This window comes from Neoarius graeffei, chromosome 18 (genome assembly GCF_027579695.1).
Source record: "Neoarius graeffei isolate fNeoGra1 chromosome 18, fNeoGra1.pri, whole genome shotgun sequence".
Lineage (NCBI taxonomy): Eukaryota > Metazoa > Chordata > Actinopteri > Siluriformes > Ariidae > Neoarius > Neoarius graeffei.
The window spans coordinates 69,196,144-69,222,526 of record NC_083586.1 but is presented as its reverse complement, the minus strand read 5'-3'; the positions used below and the strand labels follow the sequence as shown (position 1 = coordinate 69,222,526).

The window sequence follows — 26,383 nt, the reverse complement described above, 5'->3', positions numbered from 1 at the left end:
CATGGAATCATATGGTTTTCAAATACACAAATAACAGGTTAAAAAAAAACAGATAGACGGGAAATCTAAAATGCAATTTCTGTTTTATAGAACACTCATGGCAGGCGGCACGGTGGTGTAGTGGTTAGCGCTGTCGCCTCACAGCAAGAAGGTCTGGGTTTGAGCCCCGTGGCTGGCGAGGGCCTTTCTGTGTGGAGTTTGCATGTTCTCCCCGTGTCCGCGTGGGTTTCCTCCGGGTGCTCCGGTTTCCCCCACAGTCCAAAGACATGCAGGTTAGGTTAACTGGTGACTCTAAATTGAGCGTAGGTGTGAATGTGAGTGTGAATGGTTGTCTGTGTCTATGTGTCAGCCCTGTGATGACCTGGCGACTTGTCCAGGGTGAACCCCGCCTTTCGCCCGTAGTCAGCTGGGATAGGCTCTAGCTCGCCTGCGACCCTGTAGAACAGGATAAAGCGGCTACAGATAATGAGATGAGATGAGAACACTCATGGCTGGTTTTACGTGGGGGGGTGTGATTCATGACATCACACCCACATGATCTATCTCAGTATAAAAGCACTGCAAGAATGTTCAAATAAACAAAGCTGTGCTGTATAATGATATAATGGTATAATGATGACACTCGCACATTAAAACAGACCATTCAAAAATTGGAACATAAATGGCGTCAAACAAAATTAGTAGTGTTCAAATTAGCGTGGAAGGAGAGCTTCCTGAAGTATTGAAAAGCTCTTAGTGCTGCGAGATCAACATATCTCTCCTCCCTAATAGAAGATGATAAAAATAATCCTAGATTCCTATTTAATACTGTAGCAAAATTAACCAGGAATAAGTCCACTATAGACACATGCACACCTGCAGTATGTGGTAGCAACGACTTCATGAATTTTTTTAATGACAAAATTGAGAATATCCGACAAAAAATTCAAACTACTAATTTAAGGTCAGACAATGTAATGGCCCTTTTCCACTACCCTTTTTCAGCTCGCTTCAGCCCTGCTCAGCCCCCAAAACTCGCACAGTTTTGGAGTGGGACTGAAGCGAGCCAAACCGAGCCAACTGGGGCTGGGGGCATGAGGAGACACTCCCCTGTGCACTGATTGGTGAGGAGGAGTGTCCTCACATGCCCACACACACCCCGCGAGCACGCTGGGATCTGTAAACACCGTAAAGCCGGAAGAAGAAGAATTACGAATTACGAGAATTTCTGAAGCCTTATGCACCTCGCCTCATCTATACGCTCTTGCCAGTATCTGTTGGCGTTGTCGGTGACAACAAGCCACAGCACCAAGACCAGCAACACTAACGACTCCATGTCCTCCATGTTTATTGCTTACTATCCTGGTCGTGAGACTACCGCTTAAAAGGTCACTGATGTCACTGTTTGCGCCGCCTAATGACATCACGTGACGTCCACCCACTTTCGCTAACTCCACCCAATGTGTCCACCCACTTCCAGCCAGCACGGTTCAGCGCGGTTGTAGTCGAAATGCAACTCCAACAGCCCCGCCCACTCAGCTCGACTCAGCACGGCACAGCTCAGCCCAACTCAGCACCGCACGGCTCAGCCCAACTCAGCCGTGTTGGTAGTGGAAAAGTGGCATAAGTGACCCTGTAGTTAACAATATAACTGTATCAGATCATCAGTTAGAATGTTTTACTCCCCTTAAAGAAACTGAATTACTTTCATTAATCTCGGCATCAAAAGCCTCAACTTGTGTACTAGATCCCTTACCTACACGTCTATTCAAACAGATAATACCTGAAGTAATTGAACTGCTTCTAAAAATAATAAATTCTTCTCTTACGATTGGCTATGTACCCAAATCCTTTAAACTAGCAGTTATCAAACCCCTGATTAAAAAACCTGACCTTGATCCCTGTCAGCTGTCCAATTATCGGCCGATATCAAACCTCCCCTTTATCTCCAAGATCCTTGAAAAAGCTGTGGCACAGCAGTTATGCTCATATTTACATAGGAATAACATCCATGAAATGTATCAGTCAGGATTTAGACCTCATCATAGCACAGAGACAGCTCTGGTTAAAGTAGTAAATGACCTACTGTTGGCGTCTGATCAGGGCTGTGTCTCGCTACTTGTGTTGCTTGACCTTAGTGCAGCATTTGATACCATTGATCATTCCATTCTTCTGGATAGACTAGAAAATGTTGTGGGAGTTGAGGGAATGGCCCTCTCCTGGCTCAGGTCTTATCTAACTGATCGCTATCAGTATGTTGATGTAAATGGTGAGATTTCTAGATGTACTGAGGTAAAATTTGGTGTTCCACAAGGTTCTGTCTTGGGTCCACTGCTTTTTTCTTTATGTATGTTCCCTCTGGGTGATATTATTCGTAAACATTGTATTAGTTTCCACTGTTATGCTGATGACACACAGTTGTATGTTTCTGCAAAACCTGATGAGAGACACCAGCTTAATAGAATTGAGGAATGTGTGAAGGACATTAGACACTGGATGCTTATTAACTTCCTTCTGCTTAACTCTGACAAGACTGAAGTGCTTGTACTCGGACCACATGCAGATAGAAGTAAGTTTTCTGATTCCACAGTAACTCTGGATGGCCTTTCTGTTTCTTCACATGCAGCAGTAAAAGACCTCGGAGTGATTATTGACCCCAGTCTTTCATTCGAAACTCACATTGATAACATCACCCGGAGATCTTTCTTTCATCTCAGAAATATTGCTAAGATAAGAAATTTAATGTCACTACATGATGCAGAAAAACTAGTCCATGCTTTCGTTCCCTCCAGGTTGGATTACTGTAATGCCTTACTGTCTGGATGTTCCAATAAGTGCATAAACAAGCTCCAGTTAGTTCAAAATGCAGCAGCAAGAGTCCTTACTAGAACTAGAAAATATGACCCCATCACGCCTGTCTTATCCACACTGCATTGGCTCCCAATCAAATTTCGTATTGATTATAAAATACTACTATTGACCTTTAAAGCACTAAATGGTCTCGCACCACAGTACCTGAGTGAACTTCTGCTCCTCTATGACCCGCCATGCCTACTTAGATCAAAAGGTGCAGGCTATCTTCTGGTACCTCGTATAGTGAAGGCTACATCAGGGGGCGGAGCCTTTTCTTACAAAGCCCCACAGTTATGGAACAGCCTTCCAAGTAGTGTTCGGGAATCAGACACAGTCTCAGTGTTTAAGTCTCGGCTGAAAACATATCTGTTTAGTCAAGCCTTGTGTTAATGGTGTTTATGAGGTAAAGGTGTAGATCTGGAGGATCCTCAGAGTGTTTTGGTAAACTGGGATGTATGGATGCTGTCAGTCCCCACTCGCTTGCTCACTTGAGTTTGTTGATGGTGTAGTGGCTGCTGCTTTATGTCCCGGGGCCCCTCATGCCTGTGTTCCCTTCTGGCTCTCCCCTTTTAGTTATGCTGTCATAGTTAGTTGCCGGAGTCCCTGCTTGTACTCAGTGCAATATGTATACTGTTCCTACTTATTCAGGTGACATTGGGCATACCTAACAACCCATGTTTTCTTTCCCTCTCTCCCCCCCCAAAAAAAAAAATCTGTCCCTCTGAGTTACATGGAGTCAACAGGTAATCTTTTGGTGGAGAGGGTGGAGACCTCGACTGGCTATCGTAGCCTGCAGGGAATTGGCTGTCAGACATTTTAACCATATTAACATGCCATTGTTGTGTATTATGCCTGATGTCAAGACTCTCGTCTCTGCAAGCCTACCACACAGACTTAATACTTGTGTCATTTTTAGGGCATACCTAACAACCTGTGTTTTCTCTCTCCCCCCCCCCCCCCCCCCCCAGTCTGTCCCTCTGAGTTACATGTCGGTCCTGAGATCGAGATGCTGAACCTCTTCTGCTCCTCAGACCTGCCTGATCCATCCTGGTGCCCTGTGTCTGGCTGGAGTCTCATCGCATCGCTCCTGTGGAGGACGGCCCCATGAGGACTGTTGAAAGTCACACCTGGAGGACGCTCTGGACTCTTACAGTCATGCTTTTATGGCTGAGGACTACAGTTGACTTGCTAACTTTAGGACTGCAGTTGTCATGAACAGTTTTGCCCTCAAGTTTCCATCAATGAAGAGTTTATAACATCAACCAAACTGACTTCATGTTAAAACTGTTAATGTTATAGTCAGGCCAGGCTGTCTGTTGTTGCCCAAATGAGGATGGGTTCCCTTTTGAGTCTGGTTCCTCTCAAGGTTTCTTCCTCATGTCATCTGAGGGAGTTTTTCCTTGCCACCGTCGCCACAGGCTTCATCATTGGGGATAGATTAGGAATAAAATCAGCTCATGTTTTAAGTCGTTCAAATTGTGTAAAGCTGCTTTGCGACAATTTTTATTGTTAAAGCGCTATACAAATAAACTTGACTTGACTGTAATAATATTTTAATTATGGTGCTTTTCAGTGTTTTCCCTCAGATCCAACGGAATATTAAAGAAAAACAAACACAATATTTAAGGACATAGGAAAATGTTTGTAAAAGTGTTTAAAGGACACAAGGGCATTTTCTAAATACAGAGAGTGACCACTAGATGGCGGTGCTGATTTAATTTTCCCAGACCGAACCTGCTGAAAGTTGGGTCAAGAGTTGCAGTGCATCATGGGTAAACATTCATGTGGCCTTAATCCGAGTGAACTCTCAGAGCAGCAATTAATGATACTTTAATCTTCTTCTTCTTTTGGCTGCTCCTGATTAGGGGTCGCCACAGCGGATCTTTCGTCTCCATTGGTCCCTGTCTTCCGCATCCTTCTCTACCACACCTGCCACTTTCATGTCCTCTCTCACCACATCCATGTATCTCCTCTTTGGCCTTCCTCGTTTTCGTGTGCCTGGCAGCTCCATCCTCAACATTCTCCTTCCCACATGCTCTGCATCTCTTCTCAGGATGTGCCCATACCATCTCAGTCTCATCTCCCTTAGCTTGTTTTATTTCTGTTGATTATTAAAGTATCATCAATTAATGATACTTTAATAATCAACAGAAATAAAACACTTCAATAAATAAAAAACATGGATAAAAGTGTGACATGTGCCTGGTTTAAAATAAAGGGTTTGTGTTGTGAGAAGTCGGAGATGAGTCGTGTGTTTTAAGTAAAACTTTCATATAAAAGTGTTCTCTGTAATGTTTTAATGAGATTTATTGGGTGTGTAATTGGTGTTGCACAAGCTCACGTGTTTATTATGTTCTGGAAAACATCTTTGTGATTTCATCACATTACAGCACATTTCCTCCAGCGAACAGTGAGGAGAAGCAGAACTATCACTCTTTATAATGTCTGGCATGAGAAACATTACAGGGAACAAAAATGAAGGATTTTTTTATTGAATGTGAAAAAAATCATTATTAATTGTTTCAAAGTAAAAGTGTTAATTAAAAACATTCTTAACCAATTAATAACATTATTTTTCCATTCATTCTCATGTTAAGGAAATACAGCATAAGCCTCCTCACACAAATCCCCACAGCCACACCCTGAAATGGAGTTTTATATTTACGGGTGCTATGGTGGTCATCACTGTCACCTCATAGTAAGAAGGTTCCGGGTTCGAATCTCATGGCCGATGGAGGTTTTTCTGTGTGGAGTTTGCATGTTCTCCCCGTGTCCACGTGGGTTTCCTTCAGGTGCTCCAGTTTCCCCCACAGTCCAAAGACATGCAGGTTAGGTACAATGGGGCCACTTGGGGTGCAAGCTGTAGTGGTTTCCCACCTGTAATGTATGTACTGTGGTGCTTGAAAGTTTGTGAACCCTTTAGAATTTTCTATATTTCTGCATAAATATGACCTAAAACATCATCAGATTTTCACACAAGTCCTAAAAGTAGATAAAAAGAACCCACTCACTTCAGGTCCTTCCACAACATTTCGATTGGATTAAGGTCAGGACTTTGACTTGGCCATTTTTTAATCTCTTTTTTCGGAAGAATGCTGAGACCGGAAGCTTTCTTTTTCTTTTTTTTCTCCTCCTGCGTAAAATATATACTGTTCCCACTTATTCAGGTGACATTGGGCATGCCTAACAACCTGTGCCCCCCCCAAATCTGTCCCTCTGAGTTACATGTCGGTCCTGGGATCAAGATGCTGACTCTTCTGCTCCTCGGACCTGCCTGATCCATCCTGGTGCCCTGTGTCTGGTTGGAGTCTCATCGCATCGCTCCTGTGGAGGACGGCCCCATGAGGACAGTTGGGGGTCGTGCCTGGAGGACAATCTGAACTTTTGCAGTGGTGCTTTGTGGCTGGGGACTGCAGTTGACTTGCTGACTTTGGGACTGCGGTTGTCGTGAACGGTTTTGTGCTCGGGTTTCCATCAGTGGGGGGTTTATAACAGACTTTATGTTTGGACTGTTAATGTTATAGTCATGTTGTCTGTTGTTGCCCAAATGAGGATGGGTTCCCTTTTGAGTCTGGTTCCTCTCAAGGTTTCTTCCTCATGTCATCTGAGGGAGTTTTTCCTTGCCACCGTCACCACAGGCTTGCTCATTGGGGATAGATTAGGGATAAAATTAGCTCATATTTTAAGTTGTTCAAATTCTGTAAAGCTGCTTTGTGACAATGTTTATTGTTAAAAGCACTATACAAATAAACTTGACTTATGTTTGGAGAAAGGAAAACGCTGCATTCCAGCACAAGACCCTTATCCCATCTGTGAAACATGGTGGTGGTAGTATCATGGTTTGGGCCTGTTTTGCTGCATCTGGGCCAGGACGGCTTGCCATCATTGATGGAACAATGAATTCTGAATTATACCAGCGAATTCTAAAGGAAAATGTCAGGACATCTGTCCATGAACTGCATCTCAAGAGAAGGTGGGTCATGCAGCAAGACAACAACCCTAAGCACACAAGTAGTTCTACCAAAGAATGGTTAAAGAAGAATAAAGTGAATGTTTTGGAATGGCCAAGTCAAAGTCCTGACCTTAATCCAATGGAAATGTTGTGGAAGGACCTGAAGCGAGCAGTTCATGTGAGGAAACCCACCAACATCCCAGAGTTGAAGCTGTTCTGTACGGAGGAACAGGCTAAAATTCCTCCAAGCCGGTGTGCAGGACTGATCAACAGTTACCGCAAACGTTTAGTTGCAGTTATTGCTGCACAAGGGGGTCACACCAGATACTGAAAGCAAAGGTTCACATACTTTTGCCACTCACAGATATGTAATATTGGATCATTTTCCTCAGTAAATAAATGATCAAGTGTAATATTTTTGTCTCATTTGTTTAACTGGGTTCTCTTTATCTACTTTTAGGACTTGTGTGAAAATCTGATGATGTTTTAGGTCATATTTATGCAGAAATATAGAAAATTCTAAAGGGTTCACAAACTTTCAAGCACCACTGTAATATATATATCACTGTGGCACAACTAACTAAATGAAATCTAGCAGAAAGTATTCCCAGAAGAGTGGAGATTATTAAAACAGTGACGGGGAATAAATCTGGAATGAGACGTTCAACAAGGACACACAGGCGTGATCGTCAGGGTGCACATACTTTTGGTAATATAGTGTAGTGTGTATGGTTTATACAGTCTGCTGTAATTATATAATAAACAGTTCGGAGAGGACCAACTTTAGAGGATACATGATTTTAAATAACAGACTGTTGATGTAAAGGCGAGAAAAAAAGTCTCTGAAAATCTGAACTGTAAAGTGTTTTCAACGAAGAAAAGTGAAGCTGAGAATGAATGTTACTGTCACCACACCCCATTATAGTTATAAAAACAGACTTTAATATTATTCTGTGTTACACTAAAAGTTTGTGAGGAAAAGAAATAAGGAGACACAACTAAGGGAAAGAGAAGAACTCCAGAATTCACAGGAGTTCGTGCGAGTGTTGGCCACTTCAATGATTTCTGATTTGATCAAACTTTTTAAAAATAATTTTTAACTGGAGCTCGTTCCTCAGAAGGTGAAGAACGGTGTATTTCTACAGAAAGGTGTTTGATGGACACAACACATAACCAACCACTGAGCTTTCCTTCAGTGCACAGAGCAGTGCATCTCCTTTACTCAACCCTCCAAACGCTGACGGGATTAATCACAGGATTCCCCTGGGGGGGGTCAGTATAGTGGAATGAAACACTCCCAGTGCACCAACTCATAAAATACCGAATCATAAAACCTGCAGAACCGAATCAGTTCGTTAATGAACACAGTCGTAAACACAGAGTGCTGTGAGATTTTATTCCAATAAATTTACACAAAATTGAAACAAAAACCACTGTTCTGTTGCGCACTAATCTCACACACACACACACACACACACACACACACAGTATAAAATACATCATTATAAGTTAATTAATTCAAGCAGATTTATTCAGAGGATTTAGGTTTGGAAACATTTCACCAGCACAGAGCTGCTCTGAATCTCAAACACCACCAACAGTGGGATGTGAAAAAGTCAGAAAATCAGTGACAGTTTAATAAAATAACAGCTTCATAATATTCTGTACCTTCGTCTTTAAATAATAAAGCTGATATAAAAATGATATTAAAGAGAAGTGTGTAATGATGTTGAACAGTGTGATGTGTTTCAGTTCACGTCCCCTAACAGCGTCCACTCAGACGAGGGGAAGTGAGCAAGGGAGCAACAAAAACAACACAAACCCACCGTATTGTTATTATTATTATTATTATACTTAACTATGAATTAATGTGTGTGTTTAATAAACGTTCATGAATAAATTACACTCAGAAATTAAAAAATATTAAAATATTAAAGCGATGACACGTAGATTTTGGGTGAAACTTTGATCTTCACTGCATCATAACATTACGACATCATCAACTGGACCAAACTTTACTTAATTCAATTCTACTTGTGTGTGTGTGTGTGTGTGTGTGTGTGTGTGTGTGTGTGTGTGTGTAAAACAGTAATCACTATTATTAGCAGCACTAATGTAAACAGTATTAACTCTAAGAGCTGCAGTAAATTTACCAGCGCTACGTGTTACGCATGACGGTCTGGCTACGCTAACACTGCGACCATCACATAACATCCCATCTTATGCTAACAGCAGTGCTAACGTAACTATTACTAACATAATGCTCACTGCAGCAGTAGTCAGTGATGTCCAGTGCTAACCTGCTAATGCAAACGGTGCTATCCCCACTATTAGTCAACCAGTGTTGCAAGATAACGGCAGCCATGCTAACACCTAAACTAATTACTGATATTCTGTAGTTGATTCTAACATTGCTAATTCAATAATAGCTTGTGTTAATACTAACTAAAAACACCTCAGTCAGTGTAATCCAGTGCTAATCAGCTGTTAACAGTTCTAACTAGATATTAATCAATGTTATTCAGTATTTATTAACAACATTAACATCATTAATGAGTGAAAAACAGTGTTAACTGGCTAATGCTTTTAGCGCTAGCTCCCTATTCAGAGATATATTGGTGTTGGTAATGTTAGCATAAGTAATGCCTCTAGTGACAGCCATCTAATGCTAATGCTGCGACTGAATGATGATATACAGTGTTAACAGACAAATGTTACTGATACTAGGTTCACCTTTAATCAGTGATATCCAGTGTTAGTTCATGCTAACAATGCTCTGACTAGCAAGTTGGAGTTTAGTGTTAGCATGAGCAGTTCAGTGGTGTTTAGCATTAGCTTCAGGGATAAGGAAGTGTTCACTTGGTGTCAGTTAGGTGCTATTTACTGGTGCCTCATCTCCACTTGCGCTGGTTTCGTTCTTCAGATGCAGACTCGGTGCCACCTCAGTGGGTGAAGCAGAGGTGAGAGCGCCGTCACTGACGGAGGCAGGTGAGGTGTTTTCTGTGCCTCCCTGCTCCTCGTGAACACGCATGTGCTTGGTCAGGTGGTCTGAGCGCATGAAGACACGTGGGCAAACGCTGCAACTGAAGCGCTTGGCGCCGGTGTGCGTCTGCAGGTGGCGCTGCAGCTCATCAGAGCGTGTGAAGCGTTTTCCACAGAACAGCCAGTTGCAGACGAAAGGCCTGTCGCCGCTGTGCCAGCGCAGATGAGCTTTCAGGTGTGACGTTTTCACGTAGGCCTTCCCGCAGCCCGGGATGTGGCAGTTGTGCAGGTGTTTGCGCTTGTTAGCATCGTCGCTGTCATTGTTGGCTCCTAGTGATTCTGCACTCAGGCAGTTCGGGCAGCGGCAGGCCGTCTGACCCGGAGCTCTGGTTCCAGATCGGCGCTGAGATTTGGGCCGAGCCGAACTGCTTGTTCCCTCCTGTGACTCCTCCAGGGAAAAGGGCGTGGCGTGATGTGGAGTATGTAGCATGTCCTGTGCCAGCGGCTCCATTTTAAAGCCATCAGGGGGATAGAGTGGACCAGCATGGGGTGAGGATGGCAGGCAGCACATCTGAGCCTCAGGGTTATAGGTGCTGACACCTTGCTGCAGGCCCATGGACCCGCCTTGTGCCATGGCCCCACCCCCGACCCCAAGTGCTGGTGACCCCTGCATGTCCATCCAGCCTCCTGCAGCTCCACCGTGCAGATCCCACCAACCAGACATGCCCACCTCCTCCGGGCCTCCAGGGGGCGCCGCACGTAACCACGGCTCGTATGGGTGTGCCATGGAGAGTGGGAGTGTGCACTTTTCTCTGTGATTGACGGGTTTTGGGTGTTTCTTTAGGTGGACAGAGGGTTGTTCAACACATTGCAGGGAAACTCATTGGGATAAATTCAAACGAAGGAAATCTGTGGAAGGAAAAAAAACTCATTAGAGAACAATAGAAGGTTCTCACGCAGCTGAGTAAAGGGCGCAACATGACACTGAGGGTCACTCATCTGTTCCTTAGAGTATTTATGGTAAATCTGTTCCATCAGCACTAACGTGTGTTTTTACAGGAGGTGTGCTGCCCCATCAGCGACAGTCGTTTGTTTGTGTGTGTGTGTGTTTATGGTAAACATCTTACACTGACACTTACAGTCCTGTGTTTGTTTGTTTGTTTGTATTTCTGCAGCAGTTATGCTCAAGTTGTGTCTTTATACTATGAAGCTACACATTGTTTTTTCACAGCGACATGAAAAATGCCATAAAAATGAATCACTGTTTCCATGTTTACATCCACAAACACACTTTGTCTGTCTGTCTCTCTCTCACACACACTTGATGACAGCAGCATCCTACTCTGAAGGTCTTGCCATAGTGCTGACAGCTTTGACTCCCCCTCCCCATCAACACACACACACACACACACACACACACACAGTGAGGAAAGACGTAAAAACGTGTCTGAACATGGCGCGCACACACACAAACATACATCTAAACTGCCAGGTACTTCCCACAAGCTGGAGGAAGAGCTGTATTTAAAGGGAGTGTGTGTGTGTGTGTGTGTGTGTGTGTGTGTGTGCGCGCGCACGCGCGGGCATATGCGTGTGAGAGAGTTTATGAATGAATTACCATAATAATCTTCAATATATAAAAACAAGTAAATACTCAGTAGTATGTTCAACATGTGTGAATGTAAATGTGTGTGTGTGTGTGTGTGTGTGTGTGTAAGAGAGAAAGATGGGGGGTCGTTTATGGCAGGTAGGTGGATTCCAGCCGTGAAGACCTGCTGACAGCTGTAGCCCCGCCCATCAGGAAGAGAGTGTGTGTGAGAGAGAGAAAGAGAGAGACTAAGTGTGTGTGTGTGTGTGTGTATGTGTGTGTGTGTGTGTGTGTGTGTGTGTGTGAGAGAGAGATTTATAAAACAAACAGGTTTAACTGTCTGCCAGACAGACTTACAAATGAAGCCTGGCACCATGCCACTACCACACACACACACACACACACACACTTCAGTCAGTGCTCAAATCACACACACACACAAACACATTAATGTTTCCTGTGAGATGGTGTGTGTGTGTGTGTGTGTGTGTGGGAAGAGGGGGTTGATTTAGTGCACAGGAATTATGGATCACTCACAACATGAATGCAGCCACTTAATCTATTTAAGACAAAACACCACAGGAGATCCTGTACACACGGAGCAGAGTGTGTGTGTGTGTGTGTGTGTGTGTGTGTGTGTGTGTGTGTGTGTTTTAAGTGTATGGACTCAGTAAGAGCCATAAACAGAGGGGAGACTCAGTGGGGCCAGTGCTCTGTGTGTGTGTGTGTGTGTGTGTGCTGGCCTGAGTGAACTTCATGTAATGGGCTCTGAAGTGCACTTTGCCTTCTTCTACACGCACAGGGTGCACATATAAAAACTCTGGGTTCTGTAGCCTTCACATCTTCACCATCCTGTAGAATTTGAGAATATCCAAACAAGCAAATTAATCAACAATCCATGAGTCTCTGAACACTCTAGACCCGAATGTACACTTCCGGAATGTTCCAGAACACAAGGTTGGAGTTCAGTGAGAGTTGTTAAGCATGAACACTGGTTTTATTCTTAGAACAAGATATTTCTCAAAAATACAAAAACGAAACAGTCGAACAGAATTCTAATCTCAGTCATGCGGTAGTTTGGGTTCCTCGAGATCCTGAGCTCCTGAACTCCACACGCCGTTCTGTTCAGTTCTGTTCACACACTCGTAGTGTTGGGGAGGAAGTGGAGATTTTTGTTGTTGTTTATATTGTTACTTTATGTCTGTGTCATCAATATGCACTATATGGCTAAAAGTATGTACCCCCCAACCCTTACTCCCTTATGCCCTTGTTGAACGTCTCATTCCAGATTTACTCCCCTTTACTGTTATAGTGAGCTCTACTCTTCTGAGAAGGCTTTCCACTAGATTTTGGGGCGTGGCTGTGGGGATTTGGATTCATTCAGCTACAAGAGCATTAGTGAGATCAAACCCTGACGTTGGGATGTTGAGGCTCCAGTTCATCCCAAAGGTGTTCAGTGGGGTTGAGTTCAGTCAGGGCTCTGTGCAGGACACTTGAGTTCTTCAGTCCAACCTTCACACACCATGTCTTCATGGAGCTCAGGTTGTGTACAGGAGCATCGTCATGCTAGAACAGGTCTGGGTCTCTTAGTTCCAGTGAAGGGAAACTGTAATGTTACAGCAAACAGAGACATTCTATACAACTGTGTGCTTCAGACTTTGTGGGAACAGTTTGGAGAAGAACCACATATGGGTGTGATGGTCAGGGGGGCACATACTTTTGTGGTTGTATATTGTATAATATAAATTAATATATCAGTTACATGAGATCAGAACCTCCCCCAACTTACTATGAACCATTTCAGAACATAAAACCTTCATTGATATGGTTTTAATATATCACATTCAAAATTACGAAGAGAAGCAACACATGATGATTCACTTCATGTCCTCCTTATCAAAATATAATAAACGAAAATCATCAAACACACACACACTGAGCTACACACTGCTGTGAGTGGGGTTTAAAGTGGATCTTAATCGGCTTAAACCACCAGCAAAATCAGCCACAAGAGTTGTTTATTTATCGTTGCTTATTTCAGGGCTAATTGGTGCAGATCCTAAGACAGCTACTGAAACAGATAAACACGCACAAACACAATCATCCACCATGATCGGTTTAACTTTATTTCCCAAACATTATGTGAAACTAAGCACTCCAGTGAATAACCACAGCAACATTTATAAAATACCACTCATACCAACTTACAGCAAGATAAACAATTCTACACCAATATGTGGAATATACTTAGCAATTAGCAACCGTTCTGGCCACTCATTCCAGATTACCTGGTCTGGTACTGTATCAGCACCACGCCCACTTACCACCGGTGTCCCTCAAGGTTCAGTCCTTGGTCCGCTTCTCTTCTCCCTCTACACCTAGTCTCTGGGCCCAATTATCTCTGCTCATGGTCTAGCCTACCACTGCTATGCTGATGACACCCAATTGTTTCTCTCTTTTCCTCCTTCTGACACGCAGATCTCCACTCACATCTCTGCTTGCTTGCATGACATCCAGAGCTGGATAAACAACCATTACCTGAAGCTCAACCCAGGCAGGACAGAGGTAATCTACATTCCTGCTCCATTACCGGACATTGTCATCTCCCTGGGGAACATCTCTAGGTCTCCTTCATCGAGAGTGAAGAATCTAGGGGTCATGTTCAATGACAAATTCTCCTCCTCAGCGCACATTGCTGCAGTGACCCAGACATGTAGCTTCCTCCTCTACAACATCCGAAGGATCCGGCCTTTTCTTACCACCAGGAGCTGAGTAGGTCCAACTGCTGATCCTCTCCCACTTGGATTACTGCAACTCTCTCCTTGCTGGCCTTCCAGCTTCTGCCATCAGACCCCTGCAGCTCATCCAGAATGCTGCAGCTCGCCTGGTCTACAACCTCCCTCGTTCTTCCCATGTCACCCCTCTGCTTGCCGACCTGCCCTGGCTACCTGTCACAGCTTGCATAAAATTTAAGACATTGGTGCGAGCTTACCAGGCTCTCAAGCGGTTAGGACCAGCATACCTTCAGAGTTTGATCCGCCCCTACACACCAGCCAGATCCCTACACTCTGCTACTAATGGTCACCTGGCTCCTCCTCCTCTCTGCTCCTGCCCCACCCACTCAAGACTGCTGTCTGTCCTGGTTCCCTGTTGATGGAATGACCTTCCCACTGAGGTCAGAACTGACGACTCCCTGACCACCTTCAAGCGCAGAATGAAGACCCACCTCTTTAGGCTACACCTCTCCAGGCTGCACCTCTCCTCTGCTTCCCTGCCCACAGTGTAACTGCATTTCAGTCTAAACCAACCCACACTGTGTACGGTCTAACCTGAGGTTAGCTGTTTGAGTTCTTTATTTAGTTATATTTAATATGGTGGATTTGTTTCCTTGGCTGTTTGAGTTTGGGTATTTCAGCAGAATATTACACAAGGTATTGCTTTCACTTGTTCAGTTAGCGCTAGAACTTTCTTGTCTAGAAGTTCAGCACTGCATGTACCTGACTTTTGCACTTGTCATACATCGCTTTGGATAAGAGCATCTGCTAAATGCCATGTAAATGTAGTGCATTTATACTTTTAATAATTTATATCTCAAAGTCTGTGGTCTAAAATAAGAAAAGGATTAAACTTGAAACAGAAACAAAAACATCAATAAAATGTTAATTTGATATCGCATCATAGACAGTAGTTCACAAATAATATATGCAGATGGTCAGTGATTATATACAGTCTACAAGTTATGCCAAAAGTATGTGGACACCTGCCCATCACACCTCTATGATCTTGTTGGACATCGCATTTCAAAAACCATGGGCCAATATGGAGCGGCCCTCCACTGCTGTTATAATAAGCTCCAATCTTCTGGGAAGGCTTTCCATTAGATTTTGGGGCGTGGCTGTGGGGATTTGTGTTCATTCAGCTACTGTACAAGAGCATTCATGAGATCAGACACTGATGTTGGTGAGGAGGTCTGGTGTGCAGTCGGTGTTCCAGTTCATCCCAAAGGTGTTCAGTGGGGTTGAGTTCAGTCAGGGCTCTGTGCAGGATGCTCAAGTTCTTCACACCAGCCTTCACACACTATGTCTTCATGGAGCTCAGTTTGTGTACAGGAGCATCATCATGCTGGAACAGGAAAAGTTCTTCCCCAAGCTGTTGTCCAAAGCTGGAAAAATACAGTTGTGTAAAATGTCTGTGTGCTGCAGCATTAACATTCCCCTTCACTGGAAGTAATGAGCCCAAACCCTGAAGATAACCCCAGACCATCATCCCTCCTCCACAACCTTTACTGTTGCTACTTTGCGTTCCTATAGGTAGCGTTCTCCGAGCATTCACCAAACCCAGATACAGCCATCAAACTGCCAGATGATGAAGTGTGATTCATCTCTTCAGAAAAAAAGACATGTCCACTGCTCCAGAGTCCAGTGTCAGTGCTTTTCACCACTCCGGCCCACACCTGGCATTACACATAGTGATCTTAAGCTTGTGTGCAGTTGCTCTCGTGCTGATGTTGCTTCCAGAGTCCGTTTAGAGATCTGTAATGAGGGATGCAACAGAGGATCGGCCATTTTTACTACAAGGTTCAGCACTCAGCAGCCTCGCTCTGTGAGATGTCCATCACTTTGTAGTTGAGCTGTTGTTGCTCCCAGACACTTTCGTTTCATAATAATAGCACTTATAGTTGCCCGGGGCAGATCGAGCAGGGTGGAAATTTCATGAACCGAGTTTGGGCAAAGGTGGTGTCCTATGAGAGTGTCGCTGATATCTTCACTATGAACTCTTTTACTGGCAAATGTCTGTCTGTGGAGACTGTATGGTTTTCTGCTGGATTTTATGCACCTGTTAGCAACAGGCAAGGCTTAAACACCTGAACTCAATCATAATAAGAGGGGTCCACATACATTTGGCCATGTAGTACATACAGTAGACAATACTTACAGATTTACACAGCCTGACAGACAGGCGGCAACGTGTGCAGTCGTTCAGTAGTATCTGACAGACAAGCGATGACGCATATGGTTGGTCAGTATCGTCTGACACACAGTGACATGTATGGTCGGTCAGTAGCATCTGATAGACAAGTGGTGAAGTGTACGGTCGGTCAGTAGCGTCTTACAGACAGACGGCGATGCGTATGGTCGGTAAGTAGCCTAGCGTCTTACAGACAGATGGCGACACATACGGTCAGTCAGTAGCATGTTGCAGACAAATGGCAATGTGTAAGGTCGGTCAGTTGCGTCTGACAGACAAGCAGTAATGCGTACAATCAGTCAGTAGCATCTTACAGACAGATGGCAAAGGTATAATTGGTCAGTATCATCTGAAACATAGATGGCGATGGGTGCGGTCTGTCATTTGAGTCTTACAAACAAGCAGTGACACGTACACTCGGTCAGTAGCATCTGACACACAGGCGGTAATGTGTACGGTCGGTCAGTAGCATCTGACACACACACAGCGACTTGTACGGTGGGTCAGTATCGTTTGACAGACAGATGGCAATGCATACATTCGGTCAGTAGCGTCTGACACACAGACAGCAACTTGTACAATCGGTCTGCATTGCCTGACAAACAGATGGTGATGCATACATTCGGTCAGTAGTGTCTGATAGACAGACGGTGACGCATACAGTCAGTCAGTAGCATCTGACATGCGTGTGTATGTGTGTGTGTGTCTGAGTGTATGCGTGTGTGTATATGTCTATGCGTGTGTGTATGTATGTCTATGCATGCGTGTGTGTGTATGTCTATGCATGTGTGTGCGTGTGTGTCTATGCGTGTGTGTATGTATGTCTATGCATGCGTGTGTGTGTGTCTATGCATGTGTGTCTATGTGGGTTTATGCGTGTGTGTGTCTATGCGTGTGTGTGTATGTATGTCTATGCATGCATGCATGCATGCGTGTGTATGTCTATGCATGTGTGTGCGTGTGTGTGTCTATGCGTGTGTGTATGTATGTCTATGCATGCGTGTGTGTGTCTATGCATGTGTGTCTATGCGTGTATGTATGTCTATGCATGCGTGTGTGTGTCCATGCGTGTGTGTATGTGTGTATGCGTGTGTGTATGCGTGTGTGTATGCGTGTGTGTCTATGCATGTGTGTGTCTATGCGTGTGTGTATGTGTGTGTGTCTATGCATGCGTGCGTGTGTCTATGCATGTGTGCGTGTATGTCTATGCATGTGTGTGTGTCTATGCATGTGTGTGTGTCTATGCGTGTGTGTGTCTATGCGTGTGTATATGTCTATGCGTGCGTGTGTGTATGTCTATGCATGTGTGTGTGTGTCTATGCGTGTGTGTGTCTATGCGTGTGTGTATATGTCTATGCGTGAGTGTGTGTATGTCTATGCATGTGTGTGTGTGTGTGTGTGTGTGTATGTGTATGCGGGCGTGTGTGCGCGCGCGTTTCAGTGAGACACTATGATTACTCTGATCCTCACCTCTAAACTCCTCCCCTGTACAGTCACATTATAACATATTCCAGTGACCAGAGATGAAACACTCAGAGTTTATTCACTATATATTTTATTTTATCGTGTCACATTAATCTCGTTCACGTCTTTATATTTTACTGAAGTTTATTCTGTAATAACCCAAAGTCAATCAGCACTAATACTCCGTAATAAACACCTCCGGCCTGCTTTAAACGGATTAAACTCAGATCACATTTTGGACAGAGAGTGTGGAGTTTGTTGGAGTTTTCGAGGTTATAACATTCTGAATTCTGTACTTTTCATCTGTTCTCAGTGTTGCTGTGAGTGCCAAGAAACAGTCATATTCTTAAACTGTCTATTATAAATGTAATATATATTATAATTATACACCTTATAAACTAATTATTTGAGTTCTTCTAAATGCTGAGACATCTGAGTTCATCTTTATTGTTAAAATACGAGAGACAGAGAGAGAAAACACCACTGCATGTGTGTGGTGTTCATCTCCATTTTTTTAAACACCTCGACCACGGTACATTACACTGTCACTGTGTTTTACATAAACAGCTATAAAATAGTCGTCTACATTAAACTAGTAAACAATCTGGTGTGATTCTGTCCAGCATGATGCTTTACAAATATGAGACAAAAAGCTGATTTATTTCCCAAAAGTAACAAACAGACCAAAAATGTTGTAAATTTAATTTATCATTTAGCCTCATATGAGTGTGTGCCGCAAGCCGAGTTGAATTCATTCTGCTCTTGTTTCTATAAAACTCACACTGTAATAAAGATGATCATGGAGCAGTGTGGTGGAGATCACGAGCCCCATGGTGACAGTGGTGAGAAGAAAAGCTCCCTCATCACACCGTTGGTTTAGACCAGTTTCAGCTGGCAGACATTAGATCATCAGAATTTACCAAAGCCCTGGACCAGTACAGACCAGTGACGGAACAATGAAGCACAAGTTTTCACACCCAAACTAACACAACATTAAAATTAGGACAGACATCCAGATCATCTCATCATCATGGATAATAAAATGAGTGAATTCAATAAAATCAGTAAATTTACAAGTCAGGGAAATAAATAAGAAAAAAATCTCTCTCTCTCTGTATGTATGTATGTATGTGTGTGTGTGTGTGTGTGTGTATACACACACATACACACACACACACACACACACACACACATATATATATATATATGAAGAATGAGAACACCAATCTAAACCACCCTTTAAACTTCACACCTTTAAAAGATCCAGATGAAGCCGGTTTGAATCAGACTGCACAGCTCTTTTCAGACTTCATATCTGTCTTTATCCGCTAAAGATTATTTGAGAAACTTCATTATTTATGAGTTTGATTATTTTAATTAGCAGTGATTGACTTGACTACTGAAGCCAGATGAAAGGCGCGCGCACGCTTTTCCCTCCGTGTCATTAAACTCTTTACAAACTCTTCTGTGAATAATTTAATCTCTTACTGAGCTGTCGGAAAGAGAGAGAAGAGGCAGAAGAGGAGGCCGGAAGGGGAAAGCCGCTGTTTTTACCTGTCTGACGGTGAGAAGCTTCACCTGGCTGCTTCCTCTGCACGCGCTTCTTTCGAGTCTCCGCCGCCCCACACCTGAGCGCATCGGATGTGCGCGCGCGGATTTACTTCATGACGTGTTTATTCACGGAGCCACACCCTTTTCACCGCGCGACGCTTTGAAGCCGAAGGAAGCTGCGAGCGGAAGAGGTGATGTTTACTGGGGTCTGTCGGGAGTCACAGTTACACTTAGAGTTACAGTTACAGTTAGAGTTAGAGTTACACTTAGAGTTACAGTTACACTTAGAGTTAGAGTTAGAGTTACACTTAGAGTTACAGTTACAGTTAGAGTTACAGTTACACTTAGAGTTACAGTTACAGTTAGAGTTACAGTTACACTTAGAGTTACAGTTAGAGTTAGAGTTACAGTTACACTTAGAGTTACAGTTACAGTTAGAGTTAGAGTTACACTTAGAGTTACAGTTACAGTTAGAGTTAGAGTTACACTTAGAGTTACAGTTAGAGTTAGAGTTACAGTTACACTTAGAGTTACAGTTACAGTTAGAGTTACAGTTAGAGTTACAGTTACACTTAGAGTTACAGTTACACTTAGAGTTACACTTAGAGTTACAGTTACAGTTAGAGTTAGAGTTAGAGTTACACTTAGAGTTACAGTTAGAGTTAGAGTTACAGTTACACTTAGAGTTACAGTTACAGTTAGAGTTAGAGTTACACTTAGAGTTACAGTTAGAGTTAGAGTTACAGTTACACTTAGAGTTACAGTTACAGTTAGAGTTAGAGTTACACTTAGAGTTACAGTTACAGTTACACTTAGAGTTACAGTTAGAGTTAGAGTTAGAGTTACACTTAGAGTTACAGTTACAGTTAGAGTTAGAGTTACACTTAGAGTTACAGTTACAGTTAGAGTTAGAGTTACAGTTACAGTTAGAGTTAGAGTTACAGTTACACTTAGAGTTACAGTTACAGTTAGAGTTAGAGTTACACTTAGAGTTACAGTTACAGTTAGAGTTAGAGTTACACTTAGAGTTACAGTTAGAGTTAGAGTTACAGTTACACTTAGAGTTACAGTTAGAGTTAGAGTTAGAGTTACACTTAGAGTTACAGTTAGAGTTAGAGTTACAGTTACACTTAGAGTTACAGTTACAGTTAGAGTTAGAGTTACAGTTACACTTAGAGTTACAGTTAGAGTTAGAGTTACAGTTACACTTAGAGTTACAGTTACAGTTAGAGTTAGAGTTACACTTAGAGTTACAGTTACAGTTAGAGTTAGAGTTACACTTAGAGTTACAGTTAGAGTTAGAGTTACAGTTAGAGTTACAGTTACACTTAGAGTTACAGTTACAGTTACACTTAGAGTTACAGTTAGAGTTAGAGTTACACTTAGAGTTACAGTTACAGTTAGAGTTAGAGTTACACTTAGAGTTACAGTTACAGTTAGAGTTACAGTTAGAGTTAGAGTTACACTTAGAGTTACAGTTAGAGTTAGAGTTACAGTTACACTTAGAGTTACAGTTACAGTTAGAGTTAGAGTTAGAGTTACACTTAGAGTTACAGTTACAGTTAGAGTTAGAGTTACACTTAGAGTTACAGTTAGAGTTAGAGTTACAGTTAGAGTTACAGTTACACTTAGAGTTACAGTTACAGTTACAGTTACACTTAGAGTTACAGTTAGAGTTAGAGTTACACTTAGAGTTACAGTTACAGTTACAGTTAGAGTTAGAGTTACACTTAGAGTTACAGTTACAGTTAGAGTTAGAGTTACAGTTACACTTAGAGTTACAGTTACAGTTACACTTAGAGTTACAGTTAGAGTTAGAGTTACACTTAGAGTTACAGTTACACTTAGAGTTACAGTTAGAGTTAGAGTTACACTTAGAGTTACAGTTACACTTAGAGTTACAGTTACAGTTAGAGTTAGAGTTACACTTAGAGTTACAGTTAGAGTTAGAGTTACAGTTAGAGTTACAGTTAGAGTTAGAGTTACAGTTAGAGTTACAGTTAGAGTTAGAGTTACACTTAGAGTTACAGTTAGAGTTAGAGTTACACTTAGAGTTACAGTTACAGTTACAGTTACACTTAGAGTTAGAGTTACAGTTAGAGTTACAGTTACAGTTACACTTAGAGTTACAGTTAGAGTTACAGTTAGAGTTAGAGTTACAGTTAGAGTTACAGTTAGAGTTACAGTTAGAGTTAGAGTTACAGTTAGAGTTATAGTTAAAATTAGAGTTAGAGTTACAGTTAGAGTTACAGTTAGAGTTAGAGTTACAGTTAGAGTTACAGTCAGAGCCGGAGTGGGTAATCAGGAGATTCGGGAGGATTCCCAATGGGCTGGGTCATGTCAATCTCAAATTTGGGCCGGTTGGGTGGAAAAAATAATTTTGACACTTATCTAATCTTCTTCTTGCATTCATTCTCCATTCATCTGACAGCGCAGCCCCTACAACGCAGTAGATTAGATGGGTTCTACCATCTGATGAATTCTCCCCTCCCAAATGTTTAAGTTGGTTAGGCCCACGAGTCGTCTTTTTTGGAGCGGTAAAATTAAATATAGCAACAGAATAGTGCGACGCGTCAGTCAGTGGTGATGGAGGGCAGGAAGAGGCCAGGTGGAGCCGAAAAGGCCAGGACAAAAAGAAGAAAGGCGTTGGAAGAAGATGCTGCCAAATGTGTGAAATTAACAGACCTGTTTTCCAGAGGACAGACCTCAGTTGCAGCCGGTAAAGAGAGATATGGAAATAATTTTGTAGCCTCCTGTCAGTGTAAGGCTATTGCGCAACGTTTGCAATGTCAATTTAGCATAGTTTATTTTGTAGAGCCCAATACACGCCATTAATCACAAATATCCAGTTTCAAGCTGACAATAATAAACATAATTTAGAGGTATAATTTAGTGTGTACTTCACCTCACTGTGTGTTCACTGTGTGCATTTCACTAATTCACGATTGGAATAAATGCAGAGACCAAATTTCCCATTAAATAGCATCTCATTAATGGAATGTTTTTGTAGCGTCAGAGCAGCAAACCCCTTCTGACGCTACTGATGATCCCGAGGAGGCCATGACTACTGAAGGGACAGGTAGAGGATGGTCTAACAGTTATTTATTTAAACTAAGGTAGTTATTTGTAATGTAAAAGATAACATAGAGATATATGATAAATATATGTTAAATTGTTCAGACATTCAGAAAGATGTCAGCACGATAGCCTAATTTATTTTAACAAATGGAGACAAATAGCCTAAATCACTATCAATTTTACACAATCACAATATAGGCTAAATTGTGGGGAAAAAAACTTCAAGCATGTTATGTTATTCAGCAAAATAGGCTAACCCTTAATGAAATGTTTTTGTAGCCTCAGAGCAGCAGATAAGCCAGTCTGATCCTGCTGGTGAACCAACTAGGCATGGAGAGGCCAGGACTACAGAGGCAACAGGTAGAGAAAATAAAAATCAACTAAAAAAAACTATTTTATGTAAGAAAATGCACACAGAACAGATGTGATAGATAGATTCTAAATGATACCCAGTACCCAGATATTCAGAATGCTGAAAATGCTTTAAAATCAGCCCATTGTTTAATCAATAGTTATCTCTGTCCATGATCACAGTGTATATGCCCTATATGCTATATAATACAGGTGAGTCAGATGCTGAGAGGGAAGAGTCCAGTGAGACAGCAGCAGTGCAGCAGGAGGTCCCACAGGTTCAGGCAGCTGCTAGTGTAGATGAGCGTCTTGGAGGCCTTCATGTTAATGTACACAGAGAAGGAAATTCTCATGTCTATAGACAATGACATGGTTATTAATAAAGTTGCAGAAACCAGTGCACTGCTTAGGAGGCTTTTGATGCTGTCGGTAGCCTACTAAATATGCATGTAGTCAAGCTACTTAAGAATTTAGTGTAAATCTATTGTTATTGTTTAGAGCAATGGGAAGAAAAATGCAATTTTAATTTCAAATTATTTTAATTACAAATTATTGCTCCTGTACAAAGGTAAATACGTTTTCATCTTTATCACATTTTTTACCTTTTAAATATTTATCTAATTTAAATTTGAATTAAACATATTGTTTAAGTGAAGTGCTTTCTGTTAACTTACCAACGTATGCCTGAACTATAATCAATAAAAAGGCATTGTAAGAGCTAGCTGCTGTTTCATTTATTCAAAGTCCTCCTCCATGGAAAAAGTGGGCCGGGTTTGGGCATGAAACTCCCGGGCTGAAAAAGGGGCCCACTCCAGCCCTGGTTACAGTTAGAGTTAAAATTAGTTACAGTTAGAGTTAAATTAGAGTTATAGTTTTAGTTACAGTTAGAGTTAAAATTAGAGTTACATTTAGAGTTAATTAGAGTGACAGTTACAACTGAGAGTTAGAGTTACAGTTAGAGTTACAGTTAAGAGTTAGAGTTACAGTTAAGAGTTAGAGTTACAGCTACAGTTAAGTTAGAGTTACAGTTACAGTCAGACTTAGTTAGAGTTACAGTTAAGAGAGTTACAGCTACAGTTAAGTTAGAGTTACAGTTACAGTCAGACTTAGAGTTACAGTTAGAGTTAAAATTAGAGTTGCATTTAGAGTTAGAGTTACAGTTACAATTAAGAGTTAGAGTTACAGTTAGTTACAGTTAAGAGTTAGACTTACAGCTACAGTTAAGTTAGAGTTACAGTTACAGAGTTAGAGTTACAGTTAAGAGTTACAGTTACAGTTAAGAGTTAGAGTTACAGAGTTAGTTACAGTTACAGTTAAGAGTTACAGTTACAGTTACAGTTAAGAGTTACAGTTACAGTTAAGAGTTAGAGTTACAGTCAGAGTTAGTTAGAGTTACAGTTAGAGTTACAGTCAGAGTTACAGTTAAGAGTTAGAGTTACAGTTAAGAGTTAGAGTTAGTCAGAGTTAGTTAGAGTTACAGTTAGAGTTACAGTCAGAGTTACAGTTACAGTTAAGAGTTAGAGTTACAGTTAAGAGTTAGAGTTACAGTTAAGAGTTAGAGTTACAGTTACAGTTAAGAGTTAGAGTTACAGTCAGAGTTAGTTAGAGTTACAGTTAGAGTTACAGTCAGAGTTACAGTTAAGAGTTAGAGTTACAGTTAAGAGTTAGAGTTAGAGTTACAGTTAAGAGTTAGAGTTAGTCAGAGTTAGTTAGAGTTACAGTTAGAGTTACAGTCAGAGTTAGAGTTACAGTTAAGAGTTAGAGTTACAGTCAGAGTTAGTTAGAGTTACAGTTAGAGTTACAGTCAGAGTTACAGTTACAGTTAAGAGTTAGAGTTACAGTTAAGAGTTAGAGTTAAGAGTTAGAGTTACAGTTACAGTCAGAGTTAGAGTTACAGTCAGAGTTACAGTTACAGAGTTAGAGTTACAGTCAGAGGTACAGCTAGAGTGAGAGCTAGAGTTACAGTTAGAAAATTATTTACAGTGAGAGTTACAGTTAAATTAGCGTTACATTTAGAGTTACAGTTAGAGTTAAAATTAGAGTTACAGTTAGAGTTGATGTTGATGTTCTTGTCACTCAGATCATTACCTGTGAGATGTAAAGATCTTTCAGCTCATCACCTCTGTGTTCAAAATGGCCAGTTTTAAATGTACAGTGGTGCTTGAAAGTTTGTGAACCCTTTAGAATTTTCTATATTTCTGCAAAAATATGACCCAAAACATCATCAGATTTTCACACAAGTCCTAAAAGTAGATAAAGAGAACCCAGTTAAACAAATTAGACAAAAATATTATACTTGGTCATTTATTTATTGAGGAAAATGATCCAATATTACATCTGTGAGTGGCAAAAGTATGTGAACCTCTAGGATTAGCAGTTAATTTGAAGGTGAAATTAGAGTCCGGTGTTTTCAATCAATTGGATGACAAATCAGGTGTGAGTGGGCACCCTATTTTATTTAAAGAACAGGGATCTATCAAAGTCTGATCTTCACAACACATGTTTGTGCAAGTGTATCATGGCATGAACAAAGGAGATTTCTGAGGACCTCAGAAAAAGTGTTGTTGATGCTCATCAGGCTGGAAAAGGTTACAAAGCCATCTCTAAAGAGTTTGGACTCCACCAATCCACAGTCAGACAGATTGTGTACAAATGGAGGAAATTCAAGACCATTGTTACCCTCCCCAGGAGTGGTCAACCAACAAAGATCACTCCAAGAGCAAGGCGTGTAATAGTTGGCGAGGTCACAAAGGACCCCAGGGTAACTTCTAAGCAACTGAAGGCCTCTCTCACATTGGCTAATGTTAATGTTCATGAGTCCACCATCAGGAGAACACTGAACAACAATGGTGTGCATGACAGGGTTGCAAGGAGAAAGCCACTGCTCTCCAAAAAACTTGCTGCTTGTCTGCAGTTTGCTAAAGATCACATGGACAAGCCAGAAGGCTATTGGAAAAATGTTTTGTGGACAGCTGAGGCCAAAATAGAACAATTTGGTTTAAATGAGAAGCGTTAAGTTTGGAGAAAGGAAAACACTGCATTCCAGCATAACAACCTTATCCCATCTGTGAAACATGGTGGTGGTAGTATCGTGTTTTGGGCCTGTTTTGCTGCATCTGAGCCAGGACGGCTTGCCATCATTGATGGAACAATGAATTCTGAATTATACCAGCGAATTCTAAAGGAAAATGTCAGGACATCTGTCCACGAACTGAATTTCAAGAGAAGGTGGGTCATGCAGCAAGACAAAGACCCTAAGCACACAAGTAGTTCTACCAAAGAATGGTTAAAGAAGAATAAAGTGAATGTTTTGGAATGGCCAAGTCAAAGTCCTGACCTTAATCCAATGGAAATGTTGTGGAAGGACCTGAAGCAAGCAGTTCATGTGAGGAAACCCACCAACATCCCAGAGTTGAAGCTGTTCTGTACGGAGGAACGGGCTAAAATTCCTCCAAGCCAGTGTGCAGGACTGATCAACAGTTACCGCAAACATTTACTTGCAGTTCTTGCTGCACAAGGGGGTCACATCAGATACTGAAAGCAAAGGTTCACATACTTTTGCCACTCACAGATATGTAATATTGGATCATTTTCCTCAGTAAATAAATGACCAAGTA

At 41.9% G+C, this 26,383-nt stretch overlaps 1 protein-coding gene across 2 annotated transcripts; it reads right to left on the bottom strand.

The window, feature by feature from the left end:
• Nucleotides 1–8,155: 8,155 nt before the first annotated feature.
• sp6 (Sp6 transcription factor) lies at nucleotides 8,156–19,438 on the bottom strand. 2 transcript variants are annotated; one of them, XM_060899637.1, is made up of 2 exons: nucleotides 19,341–19,438; nucleotides 8,156–10,675 (listed from the first exon to the last, which is right to left on the bottom strand). In XM_060899637.1, exon 2 carries the CDS (start codon nucleotides 10,551–10,553, stop codon nucleotides 9,654–9,656), a length of 900 nt encoding a protein of 299 aa, XP_060755620.1. In that variant the 5' UTR covers nucleotides 10,554–10,675; nucleotides 19,341–19,438; the 3' UTR covers nucleotides 8,156–9,653. The 2 variants fall into 2 exon arrangements, with proteins under 2 accessions (XP_060755620.1, XP_060755621.1); XM_060899638.1 differs by having other exon boundaries at nucleotides 19,275–19,359.
• Nucleotides 19,439–26,383: the final 6,945 nt, after the last annotated feature.